Source organism: Haplochromis burtoni, unplaced genomic scaffold (assembly GCF_018398535.1).
Source record: "Haplochromis burtoni strain Fernald_Lab_line unplaced genomic scaffold, NCSU_Asbu1 Contig_238, whole genome shotgun sequence".
Classification (NCBI taxonomy): Eukaryota; Metazoa; Chordata; class Actinopteri; order Cichliformes; family Cichlidae; genus Haplochromis; species Haplochromis burtoni.
In genome coordinates, this window is record NW_024582599.1 from 600436 (window position 1) to 621189 (window position 20754).

The window sequence follows — 20754 nt, forward strand, 5'->3', positions numbered from 1 at the left end:
TGTGTGTGTGTGTGTGTGTGTGTGTGTGTGTGTGTGTGTGTGTGTGTGTGTGTGTGTGTGTGGTTTGCTGTGTGGTAATGTTTGAGCGATGAGGGGTTAACGAACACAGCTGCCGTCAGTTAGAGTGTACAGCCGGAACTCTGGATGTGGTTTACTGTTGACTGTATCTGTGTGCGTGTTCCTGTATGTGAACATGCGACACAATGGAACAATCTGCATTACATGTCAGCGCTGTTTTAATGACTTATGAAACTTCAGGTTTACTGTAATGATAGCTTTTGGGACATGTTACATATATGTTTCCTCTCTGGACAGAGCACAATATAGAAAGAGTGATTATGTCAGCAGAAACGCCCTCCTTTACATGCTCGGCTGTAGGAACGCACATGACGTCGCTTCAGTCCAGCCTTTGCTGATACGGCCACACATCTGCTCTCCTCCGGCATGTGTTCCATCAGACCTGATGTCAGGCAAACTTCTGCAGATAAAGGAGAGAGACTGATTAGCCCACACAGAGCATCCGTGCTATAGACTCATCTCTGTGGCCCTGTTTCCTCAGACTACCTCTCCCTTCTTCAGCTGAGCTCTAACCAAGGCCTGCACCACACATTTCATCTATGAAAACTGCTGGACTGGGACTTTTATAAGTCAATTAACCTATCTGCAGAGCCAGTTCTACCTTGAGAAGTAGTGCCAGCGTTGGTTGCACACGCAAAAGAAATTACAAAGGCAAGAAAATAATAATGGACATATCTTATTTTTTATTTTTATTCTTTGATTGAGAGCAGATACGGGGTTAGAGCAGGCCAGTGTGACTGAACCCACAAAGAAGAGGGAAACGGAAATCTTCCTTGGATACAACCCCAAAGCAAATACGCAAATCCTCCTTTGTCCTTTGATGTCCCGTTTGTGTGACTTTTATTGCTGTTTGGCAGTCACTTGATGCTAAAGAGGAGATAAGTGTTGTTTTCGTTTGCTCACTGAGATCATGCAGGGCCATGTTCTGATGCTAAACAGCAGACATCTGCTCAGAATCGCACAGGTGAAGTTATTCTGCTCTTATTTAGCTCAGTGCTTTTATCAGTAAGCTCACGCTTTTCGAGCAGCATGTCAGTTCATCCTCTGTCTGAAACAATCCAGCTCCCCAACACATGGGGGGGGGGGGCTTCTGTGTTTGCAGTGACCATATTAAGGATATCCTCTCCATGACATCATCAAAGGTTAGAGAACACCACATGAAACTGAGTGTTTACAGCAATCTGACGCCTGCTATTTTGTACATTTACACATATGCTGTCCTCAGTATTTGAATCTTTGACCACATTAATATGAGCATCTGTGGTTGTAAAAACACGTTGCTGTTTTATGTTTTTATTCTCAGACACAAATAAACAAACAACAATCTAAACACAAACAAACACTCACACTTTTAGTCCCCAAGCTGAGCAGGTGCGTGGATCTGCTGTAGGTACGGTCTAACCCTTTAATTAAGTCACACTTCATCTTTTCAGCTTTATATTGTTGGCTGTAGATCAGCGTGTGTTTGTTCTTTCTCACAGTAGCAGAAGCTTAACAGAGGGATCTTTGAGTGTCATATTGCTTCCTGTGTGTGTTTGAAAGCAAGGCAGGGATAGGAGCTGACAGAAAGGAACTGCCTGTTATGGAAAACACGCACACACACGTTTCTCACATACCTCTAGTCTGTGTGGACAGCTGGTGGGTTGGCGGGAAAATTGAGGAGCAGCTGTCACTGAGGAGAAAGAAAGGGAGAGAAGTGGGAGCGGTGGAGTGGGAGGGAGGTGACTACATACACCTAGAGATGGAAAAAAACGAGAAGAACAGAAAAGACATCTGTATCTAGATATCTAGACAGAGAGGAAACACAAGGAAGATAAAGAGGAAAGATTGAAATGAAAGAAATGAAAGAAAAGCCCCACAAAGACATGTCTAATCAAACAACCTTTAATTTCATGAATATTAAAATCATGTACTGAAACCCTGCAAACTCACGCGCTCCTTCTGTCGGATTTAACTGTTAAACTGGAGCTGATTTTAATTTTAGAAAACTCTAATGTGGCCATTGTTTCTGAAGGTTCATGCTTAATTACATGAATGCAAGTTCTTTGCTTAATATGTTGGGATACCTGTTTCTATATCATTGATTACATAATGAAATGATGTAACATAACTTCACAGAGTGATTATAATTAGTCTTAATCCGCTTTGATCTCTCTAATACGGGGCTCTTTACACTTATGTCTGCATTTTTATTTTGTTAAATACGAACACAGTCACAGCAGAGGCGCTGCCACGTGTGTGGCCAGAAAGACAGGACCAGTGTGTTTATTTGGTAGTTCAGTGAAAGGCTTCAGTTAGTTAAGAGTGGGAGAAAAAAAACTTTCACGTTTGTAGTTTTATTTTGTTATACAATATTTGAAATAAAACAGACAAACAAACAAAACACTACATTTTTGGAAATGTTTGTGGGCATTTTCTTGTTTGTTTGGGTTTTTTGTACTATTTGAACACTGAAGTAACCCTCACATAAGATGACAGTGCCAGCAGTGGCCCACGGCTCATTTCAGTTTCACACCCCTGCTGTAACATCTTCACCTCCTGTGTCTTGACTTCTTTAGTTTACATTGGTTAAAATGGTTTTTGCTTTTTGTCTTTTGCGGATGCAGAGCCTTGAAATCAGTTTTATTTACAGTTTCAGTTGCAAAGTGAAGAAGCAAAATTAAATTTAAAGTAGTGAATATTATGTAGCACAAAAGGAGTGTTTTAAAGACTTTATGTAATAACTGAACATTTAAAATTTGATCAGTTCCGAGTTGTTTCTTTTAGCAGTTTATCAGATCAGTGCAAATGTACTGTATATGGACAACACAGCATAGACAGCCCCCGTCACGCTCTGTTGCCATAATGAGGCTTTGGTTCACTCTTCAGTTTTGAGTGAGGTTAATTATATTGCTTAATTGGCCTCAGGGCTAAAACACACACACACACTGACACACACACACACGCACACACACACACACATGCAGGAGTAAGGGATTGTGGTAAAATAAGGGTGAATAGTAAAAAGCAGCTATTTATCCCCGCTCCCTCGGGTCTCCTGGGACGCATGCTGGTGGGAACAATGATCGGTTTAACTCCATCCACTGACCTGCACACATCATACACACAGCCTCACACACTCTTCATGTGTGGCTCTTCTGGCTCAAGACACATACACCCACACACACTCATTTTGGGAGTCTTTTGCACGTCAATCTGCATGTTGACCACGTCAGTTGTTCCAGACAGCTATCGGTACTCTTTCTGTTCATGTTTGTAACTCAACAGCTGAGAAAATGAACATACAAAGCAAAGTGTAAAAAACACTCCTGGTGGGTTTTCCCTCTTATAAAAAGTCATTCGTAATTCTTATGCAGATTTCAGAAATGGCACAAAGTAACAGTGGCAGGTTAACTGCCAACATGTTCTCATCACAGAGTTTAAATAGTGCACTCCTGTTAGAAGCTGCTGCTGTCACAGAAACTTTGAAAAAGGTGTCCTTGGCGTCACTGCCGCGAGTCGATATTAAGTCCTGGTTGTGTTCGATACTGCGGTCACTGCTTGCATAAACTATAATGCAAACTCAGCATAAAGATTTAGACTCAAGCTTGAGGTAAGTTTGACTCGCTTTAGTAGTTTCCTGATTGATGGAAGAATTGCAAGACCATTAAATTATCATGAACCTTCTTGTTTTACCAAACAGCAGCATTTAACACCCTGAGAATAAGAATCCAGCCATGTTGGCTTTTAACATGTGCCACAGGTCAAAGCACAGTCTGGGATTTTAATAAGTAAACCTTTGTGGCGGTCTCTTCATTTCTTGGTTTGGTGACGTTTTGGCTTTGACTCCAGCAATGAGAATTTTAACAGAGTTTTGTGTGACTTGGCCGACATTCTTGTTGTCACATCTTCTGTAGGAGTTGTAACTTAAGCTCTGCCAGACATAATATTTCAGGGTGAATTTTAGTTTTGTTGTGTAAAATGAACCTTTTACATTAGCGCTGGTTTTGAATGCAGGATAGAGATCCCAGACTAGCTTTCATAGACTAAAAACATAAGTAAATACAGTTTGTTTTGCACCCCCACCCAAAGTTTCGCCTCTCCTCTCCATCACTTTGTTTTCAAAGATTTCCCTTTCTTCTTCTTACTTGTCTCACGTTCCCACCCTTCCCCTTGCTTTCTAACCCTCCTTCTTTGTTATTTTCTTTCTCTCTTTATTTCTTCTTTTTCTCTTGGACCCTTCCCCCAGTTTTCCCACCTCGGCGCTCCATCGGGAGCACCACAAAGCCTGGTGCTGCCGTAGCAACCACCGCGCCACCGCCTCTGCCCCGGCAACAGGCCGTCGTCAGGGCTGCTGACCCTTGACCCCATCACAGCTGCTTACCCATCGCATATCCCTGGCTCTCTGCTCGCTCCCGTGACCAGGGGGTCACACACTATATCACTTTCACCAAAAAAACAGGACAAGACAAGAGAGGAGAGGAAAGGAGAGACGAGGAGATGAAGCAAGGACACAAGGAGAGAGGAGGTAAGGTGACCAGAAAAAAAAACAGAGAAGAGTGAAGATTAAGAGTCGACATAGAAGGAAAACTAAAAGAATCAAAGATATGAAATTAAATGAAGAAAGCAAAAGATAACAACCTTAATATATGTTAAGTGGAGATAAACGAGGAGCAGAGGAAAAAAGAGATGAGGCAACACGATGAGAGGACAGCAAAAGGAATAAGAGACCATCTTATGGTGGAACACACACCAGCCCTGATGCTAATGCTCTGACTCATCCCACTCCTCTCTCATCACCTTCTATCACCACTCATGTCAGCTACAAATCTGTAAAGTTTCATGACTGCTGTCTTGCAGCGTTGTGATGCTATCATGTTGATATATCTGTCCACATACAGACAGACAGACACAGACACATCTTCGAAAGTACTCTGAACCTCTTTAGATGCTCCTGCTATAGCAAGCAACAGCAGGCCCCTGTTTGCCATTAAGACATTCACCAAAGAACAAAAGCACAAGGTGAAACCAAATGTATCCATTCTGTTGAAGGTTGTAACAAAAAACAAAGATTAGAGAAGACAGAGTGAAGAGAAGACATAAGGCACAGCGGAAGGAAATGAAAAGAGGAGGGGACATATGAGGAATGAAAAGGAAAGAGAAACAAGAAATCCAAGGATCAGGAAGGAAATGAAAAACAGTGAAGTGCTACTCGTGTGTAAATCGACTTTGGGTTTCTTGGCGGTAGACAAAAATAAGTTATATTATTGTTATTATAAAGAGGACTGTAAGAAAAGAATAGGCACAATGACAGGAAAGTGAGATTAGAGATAGGGAAAGAAAAGGATCAAAACTGACGATGAGCAGAAATAAAAGTAGAGAAGAAACCAACAGGAGAGGGGCGATGAAATGAGAACATGAGAAAAAGGAAAGCAGGAGCTGAAAGACTAAGAGGTTTACTTGGGTTAAAGACATAACATTTATGGATCTATCGAGCATTATGTGAAAGTTCAATTTATAAAACATTATAGAAAACAGTTTAATCCTCTAAACTTTCGACTCTTTTTTAACTCTACTGGTTCTACAAAGTGCTTACATTTCTCATTCATATTCATGAGCATGGCACACAAATGGTGACAGATTAGGCATTCACCTTTATGGTACTGAGTTTGTGTCTGTCAGTATTTGTCTGTGCAGAGAGTAATGAACCCACGGTGGTGTGTAGTCCTCCAAAAAACTCAGCGCAGCATGGATGATGCTGTGCGTAGGCTAGATGTTGATTGGTTGAAAAGTGGGCTGGAACAGGAAAAGGGACGACAGGAAAAATTCCCCCAACTGGAAGAAATATGAGAGAGCTGCCCTGCACAGACGACTGATGGAGCCAGGTTCAGCCGGGCACATATAATAACATCATGTGTTTCCAGGACTGAGGATGTGGCTGAAGCAGACTCCATTCCCCTGTGTGCCACACGAGGAAAGAAAACTGGTTACACCTCACACATTTTAGGCCTCTTTTTTCCTTTTTGGCAAAAGTCCACCCTCTGCCATCACATACATGTCACAAAGGACATTTTTAGACTCTCTCTTGAAATGACTCCTGACAGTCAGGAGTTTGGAGGAGAATTAGAGGACAACCCACTTTATCATGTGAGTCATGGTCACCCCATATAAATTTAATATTTAAGCTAAGAAGCATCGTGGTTGTTCTCTGATAACAAATTCGTTTGAACTGTTGTCTTGGACAGTATAAAGATGTTGTGGTTAGCACTGTTGCCTCACAGGAAAAAGGTCTGGGGCCTTTCTGTGTGGAGTCTGCATGTTCTCACCAAGTCTGTGTGGTTTCTCTCCGGGTACTCTGGCTTCCTCCCACAGTCCAAGACATGCATGGAATGAGGTTAATTGGTAATTCTGTTCAGGGTGTACCCTCCCTCTTGCCCTCTGACAGCTGGGATAGGCACAGGCACCCCCACAACTCTGAATTGGATAAGTGGAAGAAGATGGATGGATGGACTACATTAGCAAAGGCTCCTTAACAGAAATGAACCCTGTAAAGCATCTCTGTGGCTCTGCGGACAGCTGCCATGTTGCTTTTGGCTGCTTTTGTTTGGTTTCAGTAGAACTTCTTGTTTGTTTGAGAAGCTCAGAGCTGCACATGGTACAGGAGTCACTGTCACTTTGATTCAAAATGAGTGCAGAGCAGAGGCACAGTTTCATGCCGCTCACCACAGCAACACAGCACAGTGGAAACAGCAAAGAAACCAGCTGAACGTTGAGACTTAAAAGTGGGTAAAAATGAATTTGCTACAGGACTGTGTAGATGTATTTATGTCTGTGTGTGCGTATACATGTTTAGACATCTTTGTGAGGACAGAAAATTGGAATGCTACTATACTTGTGGGGACCAACAGTCACTTGTGAGGACAAAATGCCTGTCCCCACAAGTTTGAAGGCATTTTTCACACTCAAAATGTGGTTTTAGTGTCAGGGTTACAGTTAGGTTGAGGTTAGGTTTAGGCTCAGGGTTAGGATTAGGCATTCATTTTTGATGGTTAGAGAAAGCGGCTAGGGAAAGCATTATGTCAATTAGATGTCCTCACTAAGATATGAAAACAAGTGTGTGTGTGTGTGTGTGTGTGTGTGTGTGTGTGTGTGTGTGTGTACCTTGGTTTTAGGTGCTGTCCTCAGTGTAACCTGAACTGGGCTTTATTAATAAATAATGCATCTGAACCAGTCAGCTCATCAGTCAGCTTTTGCGGCAGGCAGTTCTGGCTTATTCTGCCATTTGCCCTCCAGCGGGACAGAAACAGACGCAGCATCAGAGATTATCTGTCTGTTTTCAGACTCAGGATTCAGTTTCAGGTGTTTCTGTTTTTGTTGCGTCAACTGGGCCGACCTCGTTGATCATGAATCCTGAATAGTAAGTGTTGTTTCTTTCTCTGCGCAGTGCATTACCGAGATGAAATGATCAGCTTGTAATAAAATGACACCTGGTCTTTAACACTGGCTGCTGACATGGAAAGTTAGGAGAAAATTTAAGCATGTGTAACATGCCCGACCCTTGTTTTTAACCTTTGTTTTGTAACTAGAGATCAGACGTATCAGACGTGTGTCAGTCTAAAAAGACATACAAGCCAGTTTTATTGCTGAGGTGTCTAATTTGAGCTTATCAGTAAATTGTAAGTTGTGATGAATTAATGTTTTATGTCCGTCCATAGATTTGCTGCATGTTTCTATCAATTTGTAGAAAAAAAGCAAAAAGAGTAGATAATTGGAGGCATTCAGTTGTAGGTAATCTCCAATGGCTCACTAGGCCTCTGTGGCAGATGGGTATTGTTTAGTGGTGCTCAACAGAACAAAGACAAATTGTAACTTCTCGCAGACAAGAGTGCTACAGAAGAAACCATACACAGAAAGACATTTGATCCCAGGTTCGAGTTTGCGTCTGTGACTTATGTGTCCGAAAACTATGTAATGCAGCAGCTAACCACTTTAGTTTAATGCTACTCATTCAGAAATACAACACAATAATTTGCATCCATCTAGTATTACCAGGCAGCTGCTTTACTGCCAGCTTTGAGAAACAGCAGATGGTTTTGTTTTAATAATATCAACAACCTGGTTCCAGGAGGGCACGGTTTAGCTCCAAATTCTTACATGAAAATAAAACTGAATGGAAAACTGTGTAGTGTGGATGGTTTTATTCACGGTCTATCAAAAAGCTTGCTTCTTATTCATTAATTTGTATCTTTAATGGGTAAAAGTTAGACATTTAAAAAAAGGAGTTTCTTGGTGACGACCACGTTGTTACCTGTGATTACACAAAATGACATTACTGGTGAAACATTGTTTCAGTATCTAAAACTAGTGACTGTGATAAACCATCCCTGATGAGCTAACATCTGTCCAAGGTTCACACTTTCATTTGACTTGTGGTTCAAGCACTTCATGGTGCTTGCACTGAGTGAAAAACTGCAAGTCTTACAAGCAAACAGCACGACTGATTTTGCAACCTTCACACTGTGCACTCGATATTTAGTTCATATGAAAGCAAAAAACAAAAATCTTCCAAATTTAGAGCATAAAACATTCAAAATATCAGATCAACCCTTGATTTTTGTTATAGATGTAATAAAATCTGGTTGCAAGTGTGCCACCCTCTGCATTTCTTAAATTCATGTCAGCATTCAGAGCTGTATTTGATGTGTGTTATTTGCTAGCTGGCTTTCAACATTTAAATTATGCAGCTTTTTATGGCATGACATCATTTACATCTGAGATGGAACCTCTGTAGTGGTTCATTCATGCATGTCTTCCTTTCTTCCCAGTGACTACTTGTTCAAGCTTCTTCTCATCGGTGACTCTGGAGTTGGAAAGTCATGCCTGCTGCTGCGCTTTGCGGTAAGACTGTGCACACGTATGCACACAAAGACACGCTCACCTTCCCTTTTTAACACTTAACTGCTTGCTGCAGGATGACACCTACACTGAAAGCTACATCTCTACCATAGGGGTCGACTTCAAGATCAGGACCATTGACATGGATGGGAAAACTGTCAAGCTACAGATTGTAAGGAAACGGCGAAGCGGTTTTGTGAGGAAACAACATTAAGTTGTTTTTCAAAGCATGAAAGTCTTAAAAAAACGGTGTAATGTTAGCCTCAGTGCTATTTTACGTGTGTGCGTATACTCCTTCAGTGGGACACAGCAGGTCAAGAGAGGTTTCGAACCATCACCTCCAGCTACTACAGAGGCGCTCACGGCATCATCATTGTGTATGATGTCACTGAGCAGGTCAGTGTGTATGTCTTCATCATCATCTAAAAAGAAAAGCATTTGAACATGAACTCCAGACCTCCTGCTGCTTCGCTTTCTCTCTCTCTCCTCAGGAATCCTTTAACAATGTGAAGCAGTGGCTGGATGAAATAGATCGTTACGCCTGTGAAAACGTCTCCAGGCTGCTGGTGGGAAACAAGTCTGACCTCGTTAGTAAGAAAGTGGTGGATGCTGCCACTGCTCAGGTAACAGGCTACGTGCAGCGAAGAGGCTTAACTTCAAATACTTATAAATAACTTCACACCTGTGGTTTTATTAAGCATCATAAAACTAAGTGGAAGCTTAAAATGGGAAATAACATTTATTTTTCTTTCCAAAATAATTGTAGACATGAGCACACTGGTATTTTGACATAATCACATACTGGTATCTCTATCAGAAGGTTTTAGCATCGTGCACAAAGTGTCTGGCTTTGTGCTTAGACACACGTACTGTGGCAGCACTGGAGGCAGGAAGCAAGTAGTCAAGTTAGGAAGATCGACTATCATGCCTAATGTTTCAGTAACACTAAAACTGGATGACAACCTCACTGTGACTGTGTGGAGATTTTTCACATTCAGCGAATGATTGCAAACAGTTGCTGCGACCAGATGTTTGGCACTCAACCTCTAATCACTCAACCTGCAATCACTCTCAGGCAGATTGTTGAAGGTTAGCAAAAAATTACCACCTCATTTATAAATGCAAACAGGTTACTAACACGCTGAAGTCCCTCTGACTGAGTCTGCACCAATGAGCACAATTCATCTGGGATAACTCAGCTGGTTTCAAACTGGGTATTTTCTGGGTATACTTCTATCTAAAAGTGGGACTGCCTAGCACCTAAGTCATTTGGAGTTCGATTGCGGTGCCGCAGTAACTGTCATACAATCTAGGGAGGAATTCTTGAGACTCCTTTCTTAATCTTGGTGTCGCAGTAGAGGTAGAGCAGGTCATCTGCTAATCAGAAGATTGGTCCCAAAGATATTTGGCATGCTCCAGTTTGCATGCCAAATATCTACGGGCAAGGTATTACCTCTGATGGAGTCTCTCCGATGCATCCAATGGAGTATAAATGTGTGTAGATAGAAAGCGTTAACTTTGGAAAAAATGCTTGTATGAATGAAGCAAGTTGTATAAAGTGTGCACAGTTAGAGTAGGAAAGCTCTTTATAAGAACCAGTCCATTTATCAGATCTATGAGGTTCAGACTCAACTTTCAGTTTAAGTAGGTAATTTGTTAATCTGTCCATGTACAGCAACAGATTAGTGATTTTCACTAATTTATCACATGTAATCACCATATTATTACAAACATATTGCATATGTTTGCCACCGTAACCTCGTTCAATTACAAACTGATACAGACTGGCCCTCTCTTACTGACTCTAAGGACTCTAAAGAGTCGATTTGAGGGGAGCAACTAACTATGAGTCTCTCAGGGAGACTTCAGCGTGTTAGTAACCTGTTCCAAATCTAGACTTGGACTATGAAGCAACCATTTGAAAGGATAGGAGATTGCAAGCTCATATATTTAAAAGTAGCATTGGAGGCAGAGCCTTCAGCGTTCAGGCCCATCTTCTGTGTAACCAGCTCCCAGTTTGGATTTGGGAAACAGAAATCTTCTCTACTTTCAGGATTAAGTTTAAAACTTTCCTTTTTCATCAAGTAGTTAGGGCTGGATCAGGTGACCCTGAATCCTCCCTTAGTTACACTTAATAGGTCATGCTGCCGGAGGTTTCCCATGATGCACTCGGTGTTTCTTCTTCACTGTGTTTACACATCACTCTGCATTTAATCATTAGTTATTATTAATCTCTGGCTTTGTCTTTTGTCCCGTCTTCATCCCCACACCCTCAGGTGTGCCAGAGGTTGCTTCTTGTTAAAAGGAAGTTTGTCCTTCATCCCTACGGTCTTTACCTTACAATAAAAAGCACCTTGAGGAGACTTTAATGCTGTTGTGATTTGGATTGAATTAGTAGTCAGGTCATTGACAGGGGCTTCTTCGGACCAGTGGGCATCTTGTACATGCACCAGGAGCTTTGACAAACCGGCAGTATTTGAATGAAAACAGGCTCAGTGTTCTCAGTGCCAAATCTGGCCAGGCGTTCATCGACTTTGTAGCTTTCATGTCTAAATTCCTTTGAAAAGTACCAGATGTAAACTTGTGAACTAACTACAATATTTAAATGTTGACTCATCAATAATTCAAAAGTCTGATTAGGGTTCTTTTTCAGAATGACTACTCAGTTCACTCTTAATCCAGGAGTACAAATTACATGTAATACTTTACCCTGGAATCGAATTTTAGAATTACAGTTGTTGCATTAAATGCTTTTAAACTGTGGTGTTTACACACTTGCTGCTTTTAATAAGACTTGACCCCATCCACAGGACCTGGCTTCGTCCCTGAAGATCCCGTGTTTGGAGACTAGTGCGAAAAGCTCTGATAATGTGGAGAGGGCGTTCCTTACCATGGCCTCTGAGATCCACAAACGTCTGGCCAGTGAAGGAGGGGGCATGGAGGGCGAGTCAGCAGAGGCCAGGACCGCCAAGATCAACAGCGCCCCCCTGTGGCTGGGAGGGGAAAAACAGACGCAGGAGGCCAATAACTGCTGCTGAGGTGGAAACATAAGCACAAATATTTATTACTTGATGAGACAGATGTGTCATTTGAAAAAGACCCAGCTGTCTGGTTTAAGGACTCATTAACTCTGTGTTACAGGCACACATATCGGCATATTTTTGACATTTATGACTTTGGAAGAAAAACACATTTTTGACTTGACTATGATATATTTTTGAGCTTGGTACTTTTGAATGAGATAGAGGTTGACTTTTTTTCCTTTTACAATTATGTTCATTTATTTTAAAAAATGAGAAATGGAAGTAAAACTAAATAAAAAGAAAACTATAGCACATTATAATAAACTAGGACCAAACATGCAGAAATCAGAGCACTCAGCCAAAGGAACAAACAGGGTGGGGTCTATTCAAGTGTAGACGACATGATTTGGAAATACAGAGAGGACCGCTCTCGTGAATAGCAATAGTTGAATGTTAATTAGCAGCCACGCAGTCTTTAATTATCTGATATAAGCAACCTGACTATATGATTTAAGTTTCTATCAATGCCTCAGACTTATTAACCAGTTCCTGTTGTGTTTTGCTTGGTGTTTGTTTATGTCAATAAAGATATCTGAAGTTGGTCTTTTTTGCTGAAAATATAAAGAGATACTGAAATTCTTAAGATGATATTAAAAGAAAGCCTGATCCTGATCTGCGTGATTAAATCCAATCCAATCCAATCCAATTTTATTTATAAAGCACTTTAAAATACCCAGCACAGGAACAAAGTGCTGTACAGAAAGTAAGTTAAACAGCAAATTAAATAAATAAATCACATAAGACATAAAATTAAAATTAAAATTAAAACAGCCCTATGTTAAAACAAAACAAGATAAAACAGCATCGAGTCACCTAAAAACAACTAAAATAAAATAAAAATAAATATAAAAACCAACATCTCACGTGGTGTCAAAGGCCAAAGTAAAGAGGTGGGTTTTCAAGAGTGACTTAAAAACAGGTAAAGAAGTGGCCTGTCTAATCTCTAAAGGAAGCTCATTCCACAGTGATTAAAGTTAGAAGATGATTGTTTCATGGTTTAAATGAGCTAATCTTGGTGGTTTGACTGAGACAGGAGATAAACCACTGAACATGAAAATGCACAAATATCATTAACATCCTTTTTTTCTCCCCTCAAATTTTTAAAAGTCAGCTTCCATTCAAGTTGCATTGTGTGATGTTTGCCAGTTTTTGGGTCAAGACTTCTTAATTTGGAACTCTCAGATCCAAATACAGACATGGAGGTCTGGACAATAAGGAAAAGTCTGTAAATTCAGAATAGCAGTGAGTTGATTATCAGGTTTTATTTTTCTCACAATCTGTCACACTTGTTGTTTTTCGAACTTTCAAACATGCAGAAGTGTCTGGGAGCCGCTGATTTTATGTAAAATGTTCATATGGTAAATGCTAACTCATCTGGCATTTGACTTACTAGATTATTAAATGTTTTAAAACCTAAAAGATTCTTGAGGAACTTTAACTCACTATCTAAAATCTGAAAATCACTGGACATCCTCAGGAGATATTGGCCTGACAAATATCCCTTTGTGATGTGAAGGGATTTCTCATGAAGGCCAGGCAACCTTAAATATGTCATATTAGTGTCATTTCAACATGAATTAATTTCCTCTCTTTGCTGTGACAACAGTATTATCGCAGTGTAACAATGACTCACTGAAGGCCGACTTCTTTGTAATCAACTGGACGTTGTTTTAGCAACAAGAAGCTTATGAAAGCAGCTGAGAGACTGAGAACTCAGCAACTTCAGCTACTCAAATACAATTTAAATAAACTTTGTTCTTGAAATGTAAAACAGATGGGAAATAAGACCATATTTTAAATGTGTGAGCTTCGTCTACACTGTATGGTACTGAGTACCTACACCTACCTACCTAGCTACCTACACATTATGCCTACAGTGTGAGCCTTATAATGAACACCAGCTCCCTGTGCACAGTTTGCGTGCTGATATTAATGCTGGAGAAGGTTTAAAACTCAAGCATTTAGCACAGTTTACACATCAGCACTTAGCGACCCCACTTTGTAGCCTTGCATGATCTGTCACTTTGTGGCTAACTTCCACTTTGAACTAATATCACTTACTGTCGATGGAGATCAGCACTCTCGAGTCAGTGAAATTCATCCTTCTACATTGTTTATGAAAGCAGACTGCATGGCTAGGTGCTGGATTTTATACCCCTGATACAATGAGACAAGAAAATGCTGAATTCAAAGTTTAAGGAATGTGGACCGACACTTTTGTGAATATGGTGTGCAAGATGAAGACATGGGAGAGACAAAGGGACATTGTGGGATTTCAAAACAGCAACAAAAAGTCAGTCCTCTATCTTCCCAATTAAAAATGTCAAAGTGTTTCAAAGATTAGTTCCTTTAAGAACAAATTTCTTATGTGAAAATTAGTTTGAGAAATTTGGTCAAGCTGCATAAAACAATCTGTGTGCAGACAGAGCATCATAGCCGTACAAATGTTAGGGAGAATATACAAAAATACTCTGGAGTAGAGGAGGATACACAACAATAATGAAACCATAGTGACTACACAGCTGATATACAAACACATGCGCCAGTCCGATCCTTTCCCTACAGTCAGCAGTGAGTTCTGCACTGTCCTCAGGTTTGATATGAGGATTTAAAAGCAGTTTATTTTATGAAAAACTACAAAAACTACAACAGCTGGACTGCCTCAGACAGGCAAATGGAAACAGGATGAGGGGGCAGGACAGAAACTGGTAAGCAGTTATTTTTCCTTCCACTAGATGTCAGTGTTGCTCTGTATTTGTTTCCTACAGAGGTTGACAGCGTCAGTCTCATTCATGATCTCTTATGTTTTATGTGGCCCCCCCCCCCCCTCCCCTCCCCTGCATCTCTCCCTACCTCTGAGTGTCTCTTTCATCTTTACATCTTTCACTCCCACATGTCTAACCATAGCCTACCTCTGTTCCTCCACCCCATCCTCATCCCCGGCCTCTTGCTGCTTTTCCATCATTTCATATTCTTTTTCTTTTTTGTTTTCCCCTCTCCCTCTTACTTCTCTCTTGCCCCACTTGTCTACACCCTTAATGGACCTCTCATTTTATATCTTTCTCCCATTCTCTTTTGCCCTTCTGCCACGCATGAATGTTCCAAAATGAATCTGATTGCAGAGATCTACAGCTCAGGTGGGGGAATCTGTCCATAGGACAACTATTAGTCGTGCACTGCACAAAGTTGGCCTTTATGGAAGAGTGGCAAGAAGAAAGCCATTGTTAACAGAAAACCATAAGAAGTCCCGTTTGCAGTTTGCCACAAGCCATGTGGGGGACACAGCAAACATGTGGAAGAAGCTGCTCTGGTCAGATGAGACCAAAATGGAACTTTTTGGCCAAAATGCAAAACGCTGCACATCACTCTGAACACACCATCCCCACTGTCAAATATGGTGGTGGCAGCATCATGCTCTGGGGGTGCTTCTCTTCAGCAGGGACAGGGAAGCTGGTCAGAGTTGATGGGAAGATGGATGGAGCCAAATACAGGGCAATCTTGGAAGAAAACCTCTTGGAGTCTGCAAAAGACTTGAGACTGGGGCGGAGGTTCACCTTCCAGCAGGACAACGACCCTAAACATAAAGCCAGGGCAACAATGGAATGGTTTAAAACAAAACATATCCATGTGTTAGAATGGCCCAGTCAAAGTCCAGATCTAAATCCAATCGAGAATCTGTGGCAAGATCTGAAAACTGCTGTTCACAAACGCTGTCCATCTAATCTGACTGAGCTGGAGCTGTTTTGCAGATTTCAGTCTGTAGATGTGCAAAGCTGGTAGAGACAGACCCTAAAAGACTGGCAGCACCCAACAACATAGCACCCAACAATCTGTGGGATATAAATATTTCTAACACTAATAACTTGACAGTTAAAAAACTAAATTGCTGAAGGGCATGCCGGGAGGTGCTGTGTATTCAAGAATAGTGAAGTCAAATGATGAACAGAGGAACAGGAGAGCAGTGTCTGATGTATTGAATGATTTTCGTTTGTTTTTTGATATGCTGAACTGCAGATCAGCTCAGGTAGCCCCGCCCACACACAGTGACAGGAAACTAGGTGAGACAAAGAGCATGTTAGAAAAGGCTCGTTTATTTTAGCCTGCATTTTAAACTGTGCTCTGCTGTTTAAACAGCTGCTCTGAAAAACGATTTCAGCGCTTAACAGAGCCCGTGAATAGATTCTTGTTCTATTGTTGTGTGGCTTTATCATCTTTATTTTTTCAATGATGTAATTCAAATGTTCAGCATTTTATATACACTTACTCTTCTACTAATAGAATGATGACCTATATAAAGACTCATTTATGCATTTATAACTTATTTATGTATAATAACAATGACAACAACGGTATAAACTGTAAAACTGCCAGGTTCTTTAAAAAGCATCCATCCATCCATCCATCCATCCATTCGCTACCGCTTATCCTTTTCAGGGTCGCGGGGGGTGCTGGAGCCTATCCCAGCTGTCATAGGGCGAGAGGCGGGGTACATCCTGGACAGGTCGCCAGTCTGTCGCAGGGCTAACACATAGGGACAGACAACCATTCACACTCAGATTCACTCGCACATTCACACCTAGTGGCAATTTGGATTATCCAATTAACCTATCCCCACAAGCTGCATGTCTTTGGACGGTGGGAGGAAGCCGGAGTACCCGGAGGGAACCCACGCAAACACGGGGAGAACATGCAAACTCCACACAGAAAGACCCCGGCCTGATGGTGGAATTGAACTCAGGACCTTCTTGCTGTGCGGCAACAGTGCTAACCACCGTGCCACCGTGCTGCCCTCTTTAAAAAGCATGAAATATAAATATGAATAAAGATTAAAATACTAATTATAGTTAGAACCCTCAACACTTATAAGGGGTAGCTTTTAACCCGTTCACACATAGTAGTCACTACAGTGGATATTCAAAGGCTGTTTTCTTGTATTTGTGTCAGTGTTGTTGGTATACTTGCACATAAACCAGTACACTGGACACTGATGTGTCCAGTGTAGTGTCCTGCCATACCCTGCCACCCACTGGTTGTTTAATGTTACTACAGATGTATGACGTGTTTCATGAATGAATTATGACAACTTCAATAAGGATTTTTTTCTTAAGGATTTTTATTTATCTTTTCATGCCTAAAGATGAATAAAAATACTTCCTGATTGAGGTTGTCATAATTCATGTTTGACAGGTTTAAGGAATTAAATTAAAGTTTTACTTTTTTGTTTTAGTGTTTACACTAAAGATTACACCAAAAAGATCCAGTTTAAAAACCATCATAAAAGCAACCTCTGATATGTAAAACTACTATGTGAGAGGATTAATTTTAGCCTTTGTTAGCAAAGCGTTCATGAAAAAGTCTACTCCAGTAACATTTTGTACTTCTGCCACCTCCAGCACACAAAATACTTTTTCTTATCAAACTCTTTGTGCTCAGTCCAGCTTAGACTGACGCTGAAGATGTAGTTTCATGTCTGCTGTACCACCTGCAGTCTGTGTCACGAAATAAGATCAGCAGGTTACCTGGCTGTCTTCTGCATTGAGTTCCAGGTATCATTCAAACAGTTCGTTTTTAACCCGAGGTACTTCTCTGCACAGCTGTCCTGCTGTGGAGCAGGTGCACTACTCGGGTTCATTACTTGTGGCATATTTTCCCTTCAGGATCAATAAAAGCCAGCAAAAATGAATCTTTTTCAGTTTCTTTTTTAAAACACAGTAAATATATAATGGTTGGAGCTCCTTATTAATTGGGCCAAGTTTCTGGCATGCCAGAGGGGATCCCTGACAGCACTGCTTGGAATAACATGAGGTGACTGAGGATAACTAGGAGAAAAATAAACACAGTGAAGAGGCATTACCTTCCTCTCTTCCTCAGAAATAGTGACACATTACTTTTAAATTCACTAATAACTTCAGCACCTGTTTATAGCCTCACGCTTATTATTTGGATATTAATTCTAGCCGTCTCATTTTGTTTTACAGCTCCGACCTGAGCTTGCAACACCCTCAACTGCCAGCCTTTTGGCAGCTGCACGCATCACTGGGTGCGAGGTAACCTGTCTCTAATCACGGTCTGATTCTGACTGCAGTCATTCTCAGTCAGATTACTGAAGCTTTGCAAATAACTGCTGTCTGACATAAAAACATGTACAGCATCGTGTGAGTCGATGCCAACGAGCACAACTCATCTGCAATGAGTCTCGTTGCTACACACTCGAGTTAAGTCGTTTCCTTTTAGCTATGTTCCTTCATAAAAGGAAGACTAATGCCTGTGTCGTTTCACAGTGAAATCACCTCCCTGCAGCAACCACATCACGATTTGTGGAGAAATATGTGTTTAAATGTGTTTAACATCTTTTCACAAGTAGTTTTGTGTGAATTTCTGTGTATAGACAACAAAACATTTTTACAAGAACAACAAGAAATTTGATCTGTCACACTTGATTGATGACACATCAGGTGCCAACCTTTCTCAGTTCAGTTGCAGATTGTTGACTGACTCCATATTATTGCACTTTTATTGCTTCAAAAACAATGACAACACAATTCACTGCACATGATCACAATACCTTCAGTCATGGTTTCTAACCGTTGTTTCTGTGACTGTACCTTTATTTAAACAAATACCTGACGTCAGGCTTTTGGTTTTCTTTAAAAATCTATCACTATGAAACTATTCCCTTGATATATATCTGTCTTTACTCTACAACTCATGACAATCATAACAATTTGTCTAATGTATCAATCAGATGAGAGGAGGGGCTCAAGTGTGCAATAACACATGAGGGTTTTTTTTATCATCATTATTTGTATTAAGTCAATAAAACCACTGAGGCTCAATTGCGAGTAGGGTCGGGTGAAATAGCCTCAAAAATATATCACAATATTTCAAGAAAGTTAAAGGGAAAACAATTGAACAACATTTTACTGATGTTTGCAGCTTGTAAGCAGCAGGATTAGAGAAGGAAAAGTTATTTTCTGGTGGTTTCAGTACAGAAGGATGTTTGAAGGAAGAGACTGGAGGAAAGATGAGTTTACAGTTCACACACAGCTAAGAGTTACACTTCAGGGTAACCCTGGTTATAATCTTGTCCTTGCAGCCCACTTTTTGCTGCTACACTGGCAACAACCTGCCAGTCAGTTTGGGAGATTGTGTTATTCTTTTCCTGATGCTGTTTTCTTCCAAACACTTCTCTTAGCCTTTTGGCTGTGGAGAGATTTTATGCAAGCAGCAACAGGGAGCCAGTGGAGAGCAGAGAAAATCTATCATCTATCGTTTTTTGCCTGACTGGAGACCAAATATACCTTGTTTAGGACAATTTGTAGAGGTTTTACTGTGCGTGTTGGAAGCTCTGTGTGAGATGACCTGTACGAGGAGCTTAGTGGCTCACTCAGTCACATACATTTATTTGTGTCATGCTGTAGCAAATTCATGTCTGAAGAGTTTTTACCGAATTCTGCTTTTGTAGCTTAAAGTCAAAGTTAGCCAGTAATCACACTCAATACAACAAAAGGTAATTTTAATGAGGGCTGCAGAGAGGAGCACCAACACCATGCCGTCCAGTTCATGAAAGGGAAGTTGCAATTAGAGCATGAAGCTGCAAACACAGGAGCATTCGGGAGCTTAATGTTCCTTTACCAACGTAAAGCAGTAGCTATAACATTTACACCACCTGTAAGAGAAAACATCTTAAAGAGCACGCACTTTGTCTCAGTGGGGAAATTAGCTTTTCATGGCAGGATGAGCAAATGCCACATTGCATTTTTGGGCATCTGAAGGTTTGCAAAGATTAACTGTAATTTTACAGAAGAAGATAAAACTGTACAGTGTGAGAGTGGAGATGAGTGTGTGTGAGAGGACGTGTGCTATGGAAAAGTCTGCAAACACATAAAGGTGTCCTGTTAAACAGACAGCAGTGTCTAAATGTATAAGAATTTATATCTACAACACAAAGAGATCATTAAAAAACAAAACAACACTTTAGATCTTTTATTATCTTTGCACAGAGGTCAGCGGGATCTTCAGGAGCTGTGATGCTATTTTCGGAAGGACTGATTTATCAGTAGCAACTGATTTCATAGCTTTTGATCTCTAACCTGGAACCTAATTAGTTCCAGAGCAGGTTAAGGTTGCAGCATAAGCTACTGTACTATACTGATACTGATACTATACAAAAAGTTTTAGCTTCTTTACACTGGCTTCCTGTCTCCTACAGGATCCAATTTAAACTTTTACTTTTTGTTTTTAAGTCGCTTAATGCCCGAGCCCCTCCTTACCTGTCTGAGCTCCTCTCTGTTTATGCTCCAGGAAAAACCACGAGGTCCAGCTCAAAATGAATGCTGTCCATCCCACGGACTACTCTCAAATCATGTGGTGATAGAGCCTTCTCTGTGGCAGGTCCCAGACTTTGGAGTAGTCTCCCCTAAATATTAGATCTCCAAAAGTAGTGTTCCCATCATACTATCCAGGCGCTTTTAAGCCTGACAAGAAATACATCAGAAATCAGAAATCAGAAATCAGAAAGGGTTTTATTGCCAAATGTTAATGGAAAATTGTATTTAGTAGTCAGTATAATCTTTTAGTGATATAAGTTTGCATATGGTAGAATACTGCATGTAGTTATTTGTATTAGGAAATATTCAACCATGTATACTTAGAGGCATATAATTAATTGTGTGTGATCTCTAACAGGCTGCAAAGGCTTGGTGTGTATTCCACACTA

General features: G+C 40.8%; 1 protein-coding gene across 1 annotated transcript; it reads left to right on the top strand.

Moving 5' to 3' along the window:
- Positions 1-7325: 7325 nt before the first annotated feature.
- On the top strand, positions 7326-12577 carry zgc:171927 (ras-related protein ORAB-1). Its single transcript, XM_005937962.3, has 6 exons — positions 7326-7474; positions 8883-8955; positions 9029-9124; positions 9253-9348; positions 9444-9575; positions 11763-12577. The coding sequence occupies exons 1-6, from the start codon at positions 7461-7463 to the stop codon at positions 11988-11990; spliced, it is 639 nt and encodes a 212-aa protein (XP_005938024.1). The 5' UTR covers positions 7326-7460; the 3' UTR covers positions 11991-12577.
- The last annotated feature ends 8177 nt before the right edge of the window (positions 12578-20754 follow it).

What these genes read in the sequence shown, in the direction of transcription:
- zgc:171927 (XM_005937962.3), top strand. An exon ending in GCCTGCTGCTGCGCTTTGCG is followed by an intron (nt 8,956 to 9,028) that starts GTAAGACTGTGC and finishes TGCTTGCTGCAG; the next exon opens with GATGACACCTACACTGAAAG. An exon ending in AAACTGTCAAGCTACAGATT is followed by an intron (nt 9,125 to 9,252) that starts GTAAGGAAACGG and finishes ATACTCCTTCAG; the next exon opens with TGGGACACAGCAGGTCAAGA.